Source organism: Coffea arabica, chromosome 7e, assembly GCF_036785885.1.
Source record: "Coffea arabica cultivar ET-39 chromosome 7e, Coffea Arabica ET-39 HiFi, whole genome shotgun sequence".
Taxonomy (NCBI): domain Eukaryota; kingdom Viridiplantae; phylum Streptophyta; class Magnoliopsida; order Gentianales; family Rubiaceae; genus Coffea; species Coffea arabica.
Genome location: NC_092323.1, coordinates 4145825 through 4161347, shown reverse-complemented (window position 1 = coordinate 4161347; position 15523 = coordinate 4145825). Strand labels below are relative to the sequence as shown.

The following is a 15523-nucleotide window of genomic DNA, read 5'->3' as shown; positions in this document are numbered from 1 at the left end:
GGGGTTCAACCCCTGCCTCCCACAACTTGCCACTCTACGTGGCTGGTCTTTGACCCCGCGGGGTAGTTCGAGCGGTCCGCTCCCCCTCTTTAGGGTATGACGATCTTCTTGGTTTGTCCAGATTCGAGTCTCGCTATTAACGTGTTTGGTGTGGAGTGGGGCCTCCTTTCCCGGGCCACAGGGGATTAGTAAAAAAGAAATAAACGAGAAAACGCACGAGGACCGAATATCTGAAGTTGAAACTCTACTAGAGTTAGTACCAAAAAAATAAAAAGCTCTACTATAGTTAAAAACCCTAGACTTTCCCCACCGAATGCCCCTCCGAACCCGAGAGTTTGAACTCCCGCTCCGTTTGTTGCTACCCTCAACTTCTTAGGAATACGGTATCCAGCAAGCTCCCCGGTCTCCCGTTCTTCGTCCTATCTCTCATTCTGCCATACATCTCCGATCTCCGTCCAGTAAGATATGGATATAGATGGAGATGCAGAAGAAGCTTCAAGGCGCATTCGGGTGCGGTTCGTGACGAAGCTAAAGCCTCCATACAAAGCCCCTCCTACTTCTATTGCCATCCCTACCAACCTCACTCGTTTCGGTCTCTCTGCTCTCGTCAATAACCTCCTCAAAGCTGGTACTTTTTTCTTTTGCCCATATCATCCAATTTTGTATATTTATGTAAGCTTTTGATTAGTTCTAATTCTTTGAATGGTCTTCCTTTTGTTTTCATGGTTGTTCCTTTGTTAATTAATTGCGTCACTTGATCGTGTTTTGAGCTATGCGGTCGACAAAAAACTTTTCTGGGATTTGCTAAGACGAACAGGGTTGTTTTGAAGATTTTTTTAAAATTTTTTGAAATGTTATGGCCCTTCTTGGCCAAGCCTAATAAATGTTTGACAGGTAGTTTTTGTGCAGTGGGAGACTGATACAACAGTTTTCTCTTTGCAAGCATTTATTATAAATGTGTCTAAGCTTATAGGCCAATTGTTTCCCAGGAAATGCTGATTGGAAAATTGAAGCTTTCGATTTTCTCATTGATGGAGAGCTGGTCCGGATGTCCCTCGAAGAATTTCTTCTTGCCAAGGGAATATCTGCTGTAAGATTCTTCCTGAATATGATGATTTCGCAAACACATGACAGCAATCTTCTTGGCATCTAAAGAATTTCTAAAATTTATGCGAGATTGCTGTAGCAAAGGATATAAATCAAATGACAGGAGAATTTTGCAGCGAGCTTGCTATGAGATGCTTTGCACCTTCATATGTTCTTGCTTTTGACTTCACACTTTGACACATTACAGGAGAAGATTCTGGAAATTGAGTACATTAAAGCTGTGGCCCCAAGAAAAAAAGAGGATCCTTCCCTGCATGATGATTGGGTTAGTGCAGTAGATGGCTCAAATCCTAGGTATGCATGTAAAGGATGTTGGTCCATCACATATTTGTCCTCTTCCAAAGCTCTATGTAAAACAGGACAAGCTATTAATTCATATATGTTGTGGCGTTCAGTCTGATACTCTTTTCTTGTAACTTATGCTGTACATCCATGGGCTTTATGTTCCTGTAGGTTCATTTTGACTGGATGCTATGATGGGTTTGGAAGGTAACAATCTTAACAAAGAAATTTTTTGTTCTTACCTTCAGATTAGTTGGCAATTTACTGCTAGGTTTATCAAAGGTGATTTAAACACATGCAGGATATGGAAAACTGCTGGTGTATGTACACATCTACTGGAGGGACACACTGGTGCAATTACTTCTGTATGTATTCTCGATCCTCTAGGTACTGTTGGGAGTTATTGTTTTGGAATGAAGTTTGCTCAATCTGATTTTTCAATTATGTATACTGATTCTTTTTTTTCCCCTCTTCCATCTGTTTTACTTTTCTGTATTTCCAATTCTAGGAAGTGATGGTCGGAGAGTAGTAGCTACTGCTTCTAAAGATATGACATTGAGGTTGTTTGAGGTAATTAGAAGGTGCCATTACTTCTGAAGTTTGACTTGGGCTTCTGCTGAATACCTTATTTGTAATTGTGTTTGATGAAGGTCAATATAGAGGAGTTCCAGGGCCAACTGAAGAAGATTCAATCGTTTCAGACTTTACGTGGACATAATGCTTCTGTGCAATGCATTGCTGCTGAGCCTTCCGGTGCTAAGGTATTAACGTATTATTTTCTACCCTAGAGGCCCTTATCACAACACCTCCCATATGGAATTGAGTTTGTATTTGTAACAGTTGTCTGATTCATTTCTCAGATTTGCTCAGGTTCCTGGGATTGTAGGATCAATGTGTGGCAAGCGAATGATTCCGATTCTGGAGGTGATTTTATGTCAGTTAAGAAGAGGAAAGTGGACATCGAAGATGAGGAACCTAAGTCAGAGGTATAGCATGTTTAATACTTTGCAACTTACTGGTGAAATTTTTTTTTTAAATGAAGTGGGTTTTCTAGTCAGCCACCAAATTCTTAGATATCAGAGGCTTTCATTGAAATCAAAGCTAAAGAGAAGTTTCCATAGCTCCATCCGTTTATTCTTCGCTACAAGTTTTATGGTTTTATACTATGCACCATAAGCTAGTAGTTAAAACATGTCGTCCATAGTGATTGAAACTTATGGGAAGTCATTTTATTGGTCGGAAAAGCTTTCAGACTGTAGAAATTAGTTGTCAATGGCATGCAGGGGGAGCCCATTTCTACACTTGTGGGACATACACAATGTGTATCTTCTGTGGTTTGGCCTGAGCATGAAACATTATACTCAGCATCATGGGATCATTCAATCAGAAGATGGGATGTTGAGACAGGCAAAGATTCAATGAACATGGTAAGAAGAATCAACAGCTTTTGTTTTTTTAAATATATATTTACTCCTTTCTTTTTAGTTGCATTTGCAACTTTGCACATATTTTATATGTCGTCAACTTCTATTCCTCTTTTATCCAACTTTATCTGTATGAGCATAGACCAATAGTTTATGTTTAGGAATTTGAATTCAATCTGGATGCAGAATAATTCAGATGCCCGGATTAACAGATAAATCTCTCCCCATCTTCTGGAACATGTACTGTTGGGCTTTGTACTATTTTGCTTATATTCCTCTTTAAATGGAGGTGAATTGGCTTCTGTTTCTGACTTGATACATGCTCTGATTAAACACATAGTGAAGATTATGCAACTCTTGTTCTCTTGTTCGGTATAAAATTGAATTATAAATCTGAGAGTAATAGCTATTACATTAATGTGTGTGCTGTCAGACAGAAGCCAAGATGGAGGATAATGTTGTATTTAATCTCGTCACTCAATATGACAAATGACTTTCCCTACACCTAGCTAAGGCTCCAAATGGCCTAGATTATGTATATGATATAGATTGCACTGTGGTTGCTTATGCTGCAGACTGAAGTTTGGTCATGTTTTGGTATACATTCTAAGTGCCAGAATTGTGTTCTGTTCATGTATCTCCATGTTCCCTGAAATAGGTTTCACTCGGTGTTTAATTTTTGCTAGCTATTTTTGTAACTGGCTGTTCATGTGTTGTTGGACGTAAGCCATGCTTCAGCAATTAGTTTTGCTAGAATAATCTTTTGAGATGCTTCTGTGAAGAATTAGGAACTTGCTCATTTTGTAAATTTTTAATTCCTTTCCAGATGCTGAAAGTAGATAATAACTATATTTATTCTTTGCAGTACTGTGGGAAAGTTATTAACTGTCTTGATGTTGGAGGTGAAAGTTCCTCCCTCATTGCTGCTGGTGGTTCAGACCCTATTCTTCGAATATGGGATCCTCGCAAACCTGGTCAGTCTCTCTCTCTCTCTCTCTCTCACTCACTCAGACAGAAACATCCACATACAAGCACAATTGTACTTGTGAGGTCTCATGGAATCTAACCCTTTGTACTACTGGTGGCAAGTATTGGGTCTGATACTCAATTTGGTTGTTTTATAGGTACTTTGGCCCCTACCTTTCAGTTCTCATCTCACACTTCCTGGATATCTGGCTGCAAGTGGCATGATAATTCATGGTATCATTTAGTATCGGCATCTTATGACGGGAAAGTTATGTTGTGGGATCTGAGAACTGCGGTAAAACTTTAGTTTTCTGTTACTTTTTATTTATGTGCTTGCAGTAATATTATCTTCAGATGTTGATTGCTTCATTCTATATTATGCATTGCAGTGGCCCCTGGCTGTTATTGATTCACATGAGGATAAGGTGCTCTTTTCTAAATATTCTGCTATTTTTTGTTATATTGTCTAAACTAATATGAGTTTCTTAACCTCTGAGCTTCATGATTTAGGTGTTATGTGCTGACTGGTGGAAAAGCAATTGTGTGATATCGGGTGGGGCTGACTCAAAGCTTTGCATTTCTTCTGAAATTTCTGTGATGTGATACAGCGAGAAGTTCATCTACTGGTAATTTTAAGTCGCCATGCTTTACTCTTTTTGACCGTGCACATAGGTAGGTGATAGTTGCCTTTCATACAATTATTAGCTGGGATGATACAACTTTTTGTTTTCCCGTTTGTTTTGTATGGCATGCATGTTATGCCTTATTTGAGGAAAAATAAAGCCAGTTGCTTGGATGCTCTGCTGAGGCCAAGAAGCATTTGCACAATTTGCAAGAAAATGGTGTTCATCTCCTTGTCTTTATTATTTTGCTGCAGGATGGAGAAGTTGAATGATACTCGGTATATGTACTTTGGAATTGCTACTACAAATATTGGGCGCCATCAAGTTCCACTTTTCACAAGCTTTGTTTTAAGCTTAATGGCAAGTGAGAATTTTGTCAGTTGTTGTTGGCCATTGGTGCGAGCAAATGAGGATATATCTTTCTTGTAATGAACCCTCCTAGGCTTTTCGACCCTCTTTCTTTTGTTTAATTTGGATTTTTTCCCCCTTTTTAAAGGTACACCTTCTAAAGTCTGCATTGGTACCATTCTTTTGACTACCGATCTTTTCAAGTCAAGGATAGCGATGTAAAGCATCACAACAGTTTTTGTAAGATGTGTCCGATCCTTGATGGAAGTTTTTGTATTTTAGATAACTCGGGATATGAATTTGGTGGGAAACGAAATATGGTTCGGCTGGGGATTGCTTCTATTTGAGACTCTGCGAAGGAGAAGCACCGGTTATGTTCATGTTAGTCGGAGAACGTTAAGGATTTTTTTAGTGTTAAGAAGCTACGTTACTATATCGAGTTTTAGCTTGAACTCTGGGTGGTCTTTTTTTTTTTTTTTAAGATCTTATGTGGTTGCAGGTTTTTTTTTTTTTCTAGATTTATTTAGTGAGTTGATTTCGAGCAGCAAAACACGTTGGACATGATAGCATTCTATTTTATCGAAGGGACCGTAGTAGCATTCGATTGTCTCCTTGGTATTGCAAAATTTGGGCCGTTTTAGCCGCTGACATTGTTGGAATGGTTGCTTGTTCCTGCCCCCTAACAGCCGTCTTGACGGACCAACTGCTTTTCAAGTTCAAAATTTGGGCCATCATAGCCGTTAACATTTCTGGAACAGTTGGTTTTTCCTGCCCCTTATTCGCCATCTTGAATGGTCAATTTGTCCTCCTCAAGCTTAGAAAAGATCATATTCACAGCATTAAGCACCCGTAGGAAGTTCCGAAAAGACAAAAACGGAAGTTTTAAGAACCTTGTATGTAAATATTGGCTTATAATCGTATGAGAAAGAAAGAGGAAGACTGTGACAAAATATATATAACCTACTAATTACAAAAGCATATTGTGTTAATAGCGAATTTGGTTAAAGACAACTTACTTTCATGGCAATAGCGAATTTGGTTAAAACGTCCGTAGTGCATCAATTCAACAAAAATCTTGAAAAGAAAATTGAAACTAGTCACATTATTACAACCTCCTGAACGTTATCAGCAGTAATTAAAGAAAAAGGGGTCTGTGTGCTCAAAAAGGTATGTGCAGTAATTAAATTAAGAGAAGGATTTGTCTAATGGGAGTGTTCAAGATTTACATTGAGAATTCGTCGAGTTTGATAAAATTAAATCGAAACTCAATTCTTCAATCAGGTGAAAATTTGATTCGACTCGTTTGCAACTCTATTATTAGGCGTGTTAACAAATGCTCGTTGATCACCTATTAGAAAAACTTTTTTCATAAAAGAATTTAAAAAGCTCTGGCACTTCTTGAAATAGTAACCCTTCTTGCTATTTCAAGAAGCTCATGCGTCAGTGTTCAAGAAGGGCTTCGTGCATAGGTCTGGGTGGGAGAGTTTTTTCAAGAAGCTATTTTGCATCAATAATGTTCGAAAAGGGTTCGTACTTTCGTAGTACATATGGTGGTGGGGAACAAATAAAACAGAAGTCAAAGGTCGAGTAAGCGAAAGGGGTCCTTTTCCGGTTCATATGTTGTTTTTACCTTTCTATTTATTGTCAAGTCCTTTTTAAGTGGAGGTCAACCAAAGTAGAAAGTAAATAAAAGGTTCAAATCCCCGTGATTTATAGGAAGCACACGATGCCTTTTCCTCTGGGCCAGGGCGAGGCTTCTCCCGCTTCGCTAGTCGCTACTGCTCCTCTCTCCCACAGCTACAAGTGGAGTTCTATCCATGCTTCTTTGCACTCTGCTACAATTAGCAAAGCACCAGTCATTATACCAGTACTAGTAGTACTTTTTGACCTCCTTTTTACTGGCATTTTCTTCTTCTTCCTCTCTCTCTCTCTTTTAATACTAGTTTCAGAATCTTCTTCTCATGTCCAAATGATGTAAAAGCTAGGCATTTGAGATTGGAGAAATCATCCGGTCAGAAAACGTATTCCCTTAATGTTTTATCCTCTGTCAAATCATAAATGCGCTAGTTTTACTTCTATTCTGGTTTTTTTTTTTCGGATGGGCTGCTGATCTCTTTTTATTATTTTATTGGTAATTAAGTTGATAGTGATTTTCAAGAACTGATACTTTCCAGAATTATGAATTAAATATTTCTTTCATGGCAGGACGGTATGGGTGCAGCTTCATTGTCCGAGACAGTAAATTTGAGGGCTTCTTTGCTGAATCAACCCACACCCGTAGTTTCATCTGGGGTGCATTGTGCCCGCATATCTTATCTTGTACTTAATAAGAGAAATATTTATCCTGTGAACAGAAACAGGTATTGAACAAGCAAAACTCTTTACCTTCATACATAATAATTGGCTTCTAATTGTTGTTTCTATATACACGAGTTATCTATTTAATGCATCATATTTTGTAGGAAAACATGTTATTCAGATGGTTTGCAGCGTAAGCTGAGGACTACTCCTCTCTCGAGAACGGTAAGCTGTTATAGGTCATGACCTTGTGCTTTCTACTAATTTTGATGTGGTTTCTTGATTTATGAGAAGAAAAGGTTTATGCTTTATGCCCGTATTTGTGTATGAGCTACATGATTAATATGTATAAAGAATCGCGATAAGCCAGCTAATTTCAAAACGTGTTGAAACATGTTATCGGGGTCACAGATTCAGTTTGGTGCATTCTATAGTAGAAAAGAGATCTTTACAAGCACCAAACTGACAGCATGAACTGTTAGGATGGCTATCTTCTAAAATTTCATTCCAAGAAACGTCTTATTGCTCAAGAAGCATGTTTAAATAGAGCAATTGCTAATAAAGATTGCTAAAGTGAATAAGTGGCAGCTGTTAAATTGTGAATTGTCTATGTCTCCAAAATTCTTCTCAATGATAGGGTGCTTCAAGAGGGACTTCTGCTGATGTTCTAGATGATAGCGATGGCGATGCATCAGGGAGGAGTGAAGTTATAGGGGCTGACGAAGATGAAATTCTGGCAACTAGAAATGCTCTAGCTGAGGCGCGAGCCAGACAAGATGCTATTGAGAAAGAGAGAGATTTATTACTTGAAGAATTAGCTCGTTCTGAGGCTAAGCAGCAGGAGTATGTTGCCACTATCATGCGTGATAAGGAGGTGGCCATTGCAGAGCTTGAGGCGGCAAAAGCTCTGTTCAATCAGAAGTTGGAGCAGTCTGTTGAGGAGAAGTTCAATTTGGAGTCTAAGTTGGTCCTTGCCAAACAAGATGCTCTTGAGCTTGCTGTGCAAGTTGAAAAGTTGGCAGAAATAGCTTTCCAGCAAGCAACATCTCACATATTAGAAGATGCAAAATTGAAAGTTTCAGCAGCTGAAACAGCTGCTGCAGAGGCAGCATATCAAATTGAAGAACAAATCCTGCATGCCACAGAGGGGACAATATTTTCCATTGTGCAGCAATCTAAAATTGCCATAGAGAAGGCATTAGCTGTTGCAGAATCAGCTGGTGATCAGTCAACTAAAGCCATGGCTTTATTTACAGATGATATGAATCCTCTTGATGATATTTTGTCCGTCCAATCTCAAAATATTAAGCTACAAAATGACATCAATAACTTAGAGTCACGTTTAATAGTTTCGAGCAATGAGATTAACAGGTTACAGTTGGAGTTGGAACAGGCCCATCAACGATGTAGTGCTTTTGAACACCAAGTAAGTGAAGCTGAGAAAGCCTTTTTTGAACTTCAAGAGTCAAGCAAGAAAGCAGCTCTTCAACAAGAGGAGGAAGTCAAATCATTTTTGGAAAAGATTAAGAAGGATGAAGTGCAAAAAGAGAGGGCAGCTTCGAAGGCTCTTAAGGTTGAGTTGGACGCTATCAAGGCTGCTATTGAAGCAGCTAAAGAAACTGCACGTTTCCAAGATGACGCCTACATGAAGAGATGTGAAGCGTTAGAGAGATCTCTAAGAGCATCTGAAGCTGCTTCAAAGACGTGGAGACAAAGAGCAGAAATAGCAGAGGCCTTGTTAATGAACCAGAGATCTCCCTGTGAGGAGAACGAAAGTGCATTTTATGTTGTCAATGGTGGACGTTTGGATTTCCTGATGGATGAGGATTCACAAAAATGGAAACTACTGACTGATGGTCCTCGCAGAGACATACCGGATTGGATGGCACGAAGTTTATCCAAGTTTCCCAAGTTTCCACCTAGAAAGACTGATGTCTCAGAAGCTGAGATATCCAAGTTTATGTCTTTGGACTTGCCCAAGCTAGATGAAGTATGGTCAATTGCTAAAGAAAAGCCAAAGGAAGGTGACATACTTGTGGAGCACGTCCTTGAGAAAGAAGTTATAGAGAAAAAGCGGAAGGCTTTAGAACGTGCACTTCAACGGAAGACAATTAAATGGCAGAGGACTCCAGAAGAAATAAAGTTAGGTGTGCTCTCTTGAATCACAAAATTTTGTTTATTAACTTGTCCAATAATTTTTTTATCATGCCCAAAAAATAAAAAACTTAACCTTACTTCTTTTGAATGCAGAGCCTGGAACTGGAACTGGACGAGAGATTGTGGTGAGTTTTCTACTACAACCGCTTCCAGTAGTTATAGCTCAGGAATAATATTTGAAACGATGCCTGTTTCACGAACTATGTCTGGCCTTTTAATCTGCATGTTTCCTTCTCAGATTTTTCTTGTGATGGTTCATTTACTTAATTTGAGTAAACAGTGAATTTGAGAAGTTACATAGCTTGTTTAGTCTTCTTGTTGGGATGCCGGTGATACAAAATATCCTCACTGTAGAATTTTGCTCTACAAACATTCTTTCTGCTTACTTTTATTCCACTAGGTGATATTCTTCCGTGGACCTGCTATGATCTTTGATGTTTAATGTCTTTTATCTTATCAAATTCGTTTGGTTCAAGTTCCAAGGGTTTAACTGGGAAAGCTGGAGAAAGAGGTGGTACCTTGAGCTTGCTGCTAAAGCTGCTGATTTGTCCCGGTCTGGTATTACAGCTGTATGGTTGCCGCCTCCAACGGAATCAGTTGCTCCACAAGGTTATTACCTTTCTAATTTATCCTAGACATGAAATGCAGAAATTCTGTTGAATTTTCAAAATTATTTTCAAACGTGATGGTGCCATGGTCCTTAAGGTGGAATAATGGAGTATTGTCTAATTGATGTGTTCACTGTTTTCAACACTAAGCATTCTTTTGAGCTTGTGGAAATTTTTATTGATATATTACAACATTATTTATTCCATGTTCATGAAATTATGAAAATGTACAGGGATTACTTTCTTTATTTGTATGTATGCAACTTTTGTCAATGGATTAATATGTCATGCAGGATATATGCCTTCTGATCTTTACAACTTGAACTCAGAATATGGTTCTGAGGAAGAGCTGAAGCATTGCATTGTTGAAATGCATAACCAAGATCTCCTGGTATGTATGAGGACTACAAATTGGTGTTTTTGTTGGAAATTTGTGACTTATTTGTTTGTCTGGTTGATTAACAATTTAATTTCCATCACAATATGAGTCTTTTTTTTTAGTTACAGCACTCAGATGTTTTTCAGCTGCTAGAATTACGTATGTTTGAGTATTTGATTCTTGTGTTGTATCATTGAATATATACGTAGGCACTCTCTGTCAGTGATGTCTTTAATTAGGTAATTAGCTATATACTCAAGGAAAAAGGTTGGCTTTCAGTATACTTTAAGTTCATACTTAAACTTGCTAATTGTTGTACTTAATATGTTTCACAGGCCTTGGGAGACGTTGTACTGAACCACAGATGTGCTCATAAACAGGTAACTCTTGTTTTACAAATCTTTTTTTAGTTTGTCATAAAACCATGACACAGTTTCATTTCTGATTGTTTAGTTATTTAATGAGGTATGCTCAATTAAGTAACTGACGTATTATCGAATTCATCAGGAAACTGTGATATAATTGCATCTTGAGTTAATTAATTTTCTAAACTGAGACAGCTTTGCTTGATATGTTTTATGGGTTCTATTGCTGTTTATCGGCATATACTGAAATTTCTCTGTTACTTGAGTAAGTCAATGATGCATAGAATGTGATATACGGGCTATTACTATTAATGACATTTCTGATATTTGCTTTATGGTGGCAGTGCAAAAGATCATTCCTCAGGCTTATCCAATAATAAACCAAGAGATCTGTTTACCTACTTTTGCCACAGTGCCTTTATGATTTGTATTGTCATTAACCTTCTATGACTCGTATCCTACACCAATTAGGGGGAAAACACACTGGGTTCATCTTAATACGCTGAATGTAACATACAAAGTTCCTCTCTATCATTGCATCTGTCTTTCTATCTGTCCTGATAACTGCACTTGTACTGATCATGGTGAAGACTCAGGGTGGACTAATTGGTTAAACTACATGATGGTTGCTAAAATGCCATAACATCATTAGTACTTTCTCATCACAGAGTCCGAATGGCATCTGGAATATATTTGGGGGCAAGCTTGCATGGGGTCCTGAAGCAATTGTTTGTGATGACCCAAATTTCCAAGGGCATGGAAATCCTTCAAGTGGTACAGAAATCTCAATAGAAACTTGTTTCTGGTACTGTTGACACTTTCTTTTCCAGTATATGGAATCATACTTGTCCATTGCAAATGATATAGGTTAGGTCCTTGCAGCTGTGTGTTGACACAAATAATTGTGCTTATTCAAATTTGTTATACATCTCGCTATATATTGGTCTTGTACTTCTTTTAATATCCATGAGGTGGTTTCGAAATTTTACTTTCATTTGAACTACCAGTGAAATTGGTTGCTGTTAGATCTTTCAAAGTGTAGTAGATGTTGTCGTCTGTGCTTTCAATGAGTTAAGTGATGGATTCCTCAGTATGACGAAGATAATGCTCTGTCCTGAGAGTTATTCACATTTTAATGCATATATTGTGTAATATTTTCTTTTGGGGAAAAAGTACAAAAGTCCTGTCTGAAATAATCTACTCGTGTCAATATTTTAGTAGCCTATATTGGACTGTCTTGGTCAATAGAAGTGTTTGTTGTCATACTTTGTAGTTTCATGTTTGTTACCATGTCATGAAGGAGGAGTTGCACCAACGAGCTTATGAACTGGAGAATGTGTATAGCAAATCAAGATGAAGAATATGTGTGAAATTGGAGATGTTACTGTTACAGTAACAAAAGTTCCAGTCTATTGTTTCTTTTGAGGTTAACTTGATGCCTTTGGTACACTGAACCATTTTTACGGTTTGGATTGTAATGGATCTCTTTGTCTTCACCGATAAGGATTTGCTTCAAATGTCTTGTGATATTCCTCAATTAAATGAAATTGTTAAGTTGGAGCTATCTGAAGGACAATATTGAATTTCAGCGTCAAGCATGAAAAGAGGATGCTTTCTGAGCCAGAGTTACTTTGACAATGCATGGTCTCTGATTTTCATTCAGACTTCGTACTGTAACTCCTAAGTAACAATATCAAACTGGGATTTGAATATAATCTTTTGGAATGTGTAGGAAGGGTTAATGTGATGTACTTTCTGCTAAGCATCCTTCTAATGATCTGTTTTGGGAATGACATCAGATGTTATATCTTTTGTAAGCTGGTGATATCATGAATGTGCAAACTAATAACTTAGCCAAAGGGTGCTAATGATATTTATTTGCATGCTTGTTGTGGTGGAGCAGGTGACATCTTTCATGCGGCGCCAAACATCGATCATTCCCAGGACTTTGTTAGAAGGGATATAAGAGAGTGGCTAAACTGGCTCCGGAATGATATTGGTTTTGACGGGTGGCGGCTAGATTTTGTTAGGTGAATGTGTTACAAGTACATTGGACTTCTCATGTACCATGTTCATTGTTTTCTTTTTTATTTTCCCCTACCTTCGCCTCTTGTTTTGGGCGTTCAAGCATGGAACTAGGAAAAGAAAACATATCTTTTATCTCGTGCAATAGTCTGCTATGCTGTCTGATATGTTCTTTTTAAGGCATTATCTCACGGCCGCTTTTAAAGAGCATTTGTTAAGCAATATAACATATTTTGCATACATAAATAGTTGCATTCAGTAATATAACAGACTCTGTTTAAAGTACAAGCCTTTTCATCGAACAACATCAGATCTTGATGCTGGGTAGCAAGTAATCATTTCTTCTTGTACCAAAGAATTGGTTGTATAACGTATTAGTAATTTGATGATAATTTTGAGAGGGGCATTAGGACAAAACCCTGATGAATGCTGCAAGGTCCGGTCGTGTAACAAAGCACAAAGGCATATATATTGGATCTTTATAAATTTCTAGAGTCAACAAGTTCAGCAAGTTCTGAAAACTTCTTTTTCACACCATGAATGCTTTCTTGTTGGGCAGAGGATTTGCAGGTGAATATGTCAAAGAATATATAGAGGCTTCGAATCCTGCTTTTGCTATTGGAGAGTACTGGGATAGCTTGGCTTATGAAGGTGGTAATCTCTGTTATAACCAGGGTAAGCCCTTGAGTTCAAGCTTTAAATAAGGAAGTTTTGTCCTGCTTGGAGTTTTGGAGAACCTGGGTCAACTGATGGATCTACACACACGCACGCACATATATTTGTGCAATCCCTTTGTCAAAGACCTTAACTTGTCGTGATGTATACTTTTAGGCTGATAGGACCTTCATGCAAATTAATGCCCTAATTTAGCTCCAACATGCTATCAGTCCCATAACCCAAGTAAAAATAAAATTAAAGAAGATGACACTGACAAGCTGTAGTACCTAATAGCAGTACAGCCTCACCACCTAGCCATGTAATACATTTGATTGGGAAGCTGTTAAACATGGTTTTATCATTCAGAGTTAGAATTAACCTTTTTACGCCCTCTTTAGTTGTCAACTTTAGAGGTGCATTTTATAATCGGAACTTATCACACATATATCTGATTCACTTCTTTCTTTCATTCTGCATCACATGCTTTTACATGTGCTAGTATAATAGTTTGTTTTGATCCTACCATGTGTATAATAGTTCAAATATTGCATTAGTCTCAAATCGCATAACTTTGAAGAGTCACTTCCAAATTCATGCTGATTTCTTCATGGCAATCACGATTCACATGTGCAGATGCTCATCGGCAAAGGATAGTTAACTGGATCAATGCCACTGGTGGTATATCCTCAGCATTCGACGTCACAACGAAGGTGCTTTTTCTTGAGACTCCTTCATGTTTTTCTTCCCCAGCCATCATATTCAAATTAAATGTTTTATATGCAACTTCGTTTTGCCTTGCTTTGTTTGATGCTGCAATGTGTCAGGTGTTTGGTGAGTCTTACTTAAAAATTTGAAAGCCTAAGTTTCAGATACATATTTTCTTATCAGAGAGTATTTATTTAAACCTGTGTGATGACGTAAATGTTCTATGACAAGGCTGATGTCTTCTTTCTGATTCATGATTATGGCTGGTAATCGTAGAATATTAATTGGTTTATATTCATAGTCATTTTTCTCTGTTTTCGGAGTTTTCTGCAGGGTATACTCCATTCTGCTCTGCATAATCAGTATTGGAGGTTAATTGATCCTCAAGGAAAACCAACAGGAGTAATGGGATGGTGGCCCTCACGTACCGTAACTTTCTTAGAGAATCATGATACTGGATCGACACAGGTACATCTCTCTCTCTCTCTCTCATGCGCACAACACACAGAGACATGCTCACGCGGTGAGACAGAATGATCAACTATTTTGTTGAGATATTTTGAGCTCTTGAATCTGTAAAGCAGTAAAGATCAACTGTAGACAGGGGTTCGATCTATATCAGTGCAAGGCTCCCGACTTTTTTTTATAGTGAATATTTGTACTTGTGCATCTTTCGTTGGCCTTGTTAGCGAAGAAATATATTGCAAATTTATGACGTAACCTTTTGTGTAGTAGTTAAATGATTCATCCTGAATCTTTGTCGAGTGAATCATGTGTTACCTGTTTGTGGAAAGATTTAACAATCAGGTATCAGCAGTGTATACGTCTGCAAATATTATTGGAATTGTTTTCTTTCAGGGTCATTGGCCATTTCCCCGGGACAAGCTCACGCAGGGATATGCATATATTTTAACCCATCCAGGAACGGTAATTTCCTCAATACGTTCATTATTGACTTTGGATATTATCCAGAAGATAGTTCTAACTAACTAACTCTTCGGTCTTCTTCTATTGTTATTTTTTTTTTCCCAGCCTGTGATATTCTATGATCACTTTTACGATTTTGGGCTTCGGGAGATCATCAGCGAATTAATTGAATCTCGAACAAGGGCCGGGATCCATTGTCGAAGTCCTGTAAAGATATACCATGCAAATAATGATGGGTATGTAGCACAAATTGGAGAAACACTGGTTTTGAAGCTTGGGTACTTGGACTGGAACCCTTTTAAGGAGGTTCATTTGGATGGGAGCTGGGACAAGTTTGTGGATAAAGGCTCAGACTACCAGTTGTGGTTGAGACGGTAGTAGCATCAGATTTTAGTTTTAGTTATTGCAATTGAACTTCGTGTATGGACCAAGAAATTAGTACTACAACAAACTGTTATTGCTACTGATAAATCTGTTCTGGATCCTTCGTTCGTCACGCAATAAAATTCGAGAATACATTACATGCCTGAATGATAAAAAGTAAAGGCCAGTTATGATGGTATAAGCAGTTGGACGTCTGGATGATAAAATGCTTAACATTTTTGCATCCTCTAGTGCTGTTGCTGCAGTTTCTACAGGAGGTTTGTGTATA

General features: G+C 38.0%; 2 protein-coding genes across 8 annotated transcripts; both read left to right on the top strand.

Moving 5' to 3' along the window:
* The first annotated feature begins 322 nt into the window (after nt 1–322).
* Nucleotides 323–5205, top strand: LOC113698450 (ribosome biogenesis protein WDR12 homolog). The gene is made up of 14 exons (XM_027218275.2): nt 323–628; nt 990–1090; nt 1295–1401; nt 1561–1596; nt 1691–1776; nt 1898–1959; nt 2040–2150; nt 2250–2375; nt 2673–2816; nt 3679–3787; nt 3938–4074; nt 4169–4204; nt 4290–4405; nt 4657–5205. Exons 1-13 carry the CDS (start codon nt 466–468, stop codon nt 4380–4382), a joined length of 1311 nt encoding a protein of 436 aa, XP_027074076.1. The 5' UTR covers nt 323–465; the 3' UTR covers nt 4383–4405; nt 4657–5205.
* A 1029-nt stretch (nt 5206–6234) lies between these two features.
* Nucleotides 6235–15402, top strand: LOC113702266 (uncharacterized). Of its 7 annotated transcripts, none has more exons than XM_072059726.1 (15): nt 6242–6623; nt 6956–7110; nt 7213–7273; nt 7686–9190; nt 9299–9330; nt 9689–9814; nt 10107–10204; nt 10528–10572; nt 11226–11331; nt 12461–12587; nt 13142–13257; nt 13873–13949; nt 14278–14412; nt 14803–14871; nt 14977–15402. In XM_072059726.1, the coding sequence occupies exons 1-15, from the start codon at nt 6477–6479 to the stop codon at nt 15247–15249; spliced, it is 3072 nt and encodes a 1023-aa protein (XP_071915827.1). In that variant the 5' UTR covers nt 6242–6476; the 3' UTR covers nt 15250–15402. The 7 variants fall into 7 exon arrangements, with proteins under 7 accessions (XP_071915828.1, XP_071915827.1, XP_027079184.2 ...); XM_027223383.2 differs by having other exon boundaries at nt 6247–6617; nt 7686–9195; nt 9682–9814; XM_072059725.1 differs by having other exon boundaries at nt 6247–6623; nt 7686–9195; nt 9682–9814.
* The last annotated feature ends 121 nt before the right edge of the window (nt 15403–15523 follow it).

Coding starts and splice junctions, on each gene's coding strand:
- LOC113698450 (XM_027218275.2), top strand. CDS start 466: ATGGATATAGATGGAGATGCAGAAGAAGCTTCAAGGCGCATTCGGGTG. Junction 2,817..3,678: donor GCAAAGATTCAATGAACATG/GTAAGAAGAATC, acceptor TATTCTTTGCAG/TACTGTGGGAAAGTTATTAA. Junction 3,788..3,937: donor ATGGGATCCTCGCAAACCTG/GTCAGTCTCTCT, acceptor GTTGTTTTATAG/GTACTTTGGCCCCTACCTTT.
- LOC113702266 (XM_072059725.1), top strand. CDS start 6,477: ATGCCTTTTCCTCTGGGCCAGGGCGAGGCTTCTCCCGCTTCGCTAGTC. Junction 9,815..10,106: donor GGAATCAGTTGCTCCACAAG/GTTATTACCTTT, acceptor TATGTCATGCAG/GATATATGCCTTCTGATCTT. Junction 11,332..12,460: donor GCATGGAAATCCTTCAAGTG/GTACAGAAATCT, acceptor GTGGTGGAGCAG/GTGACATCTTTCATGCGGCG.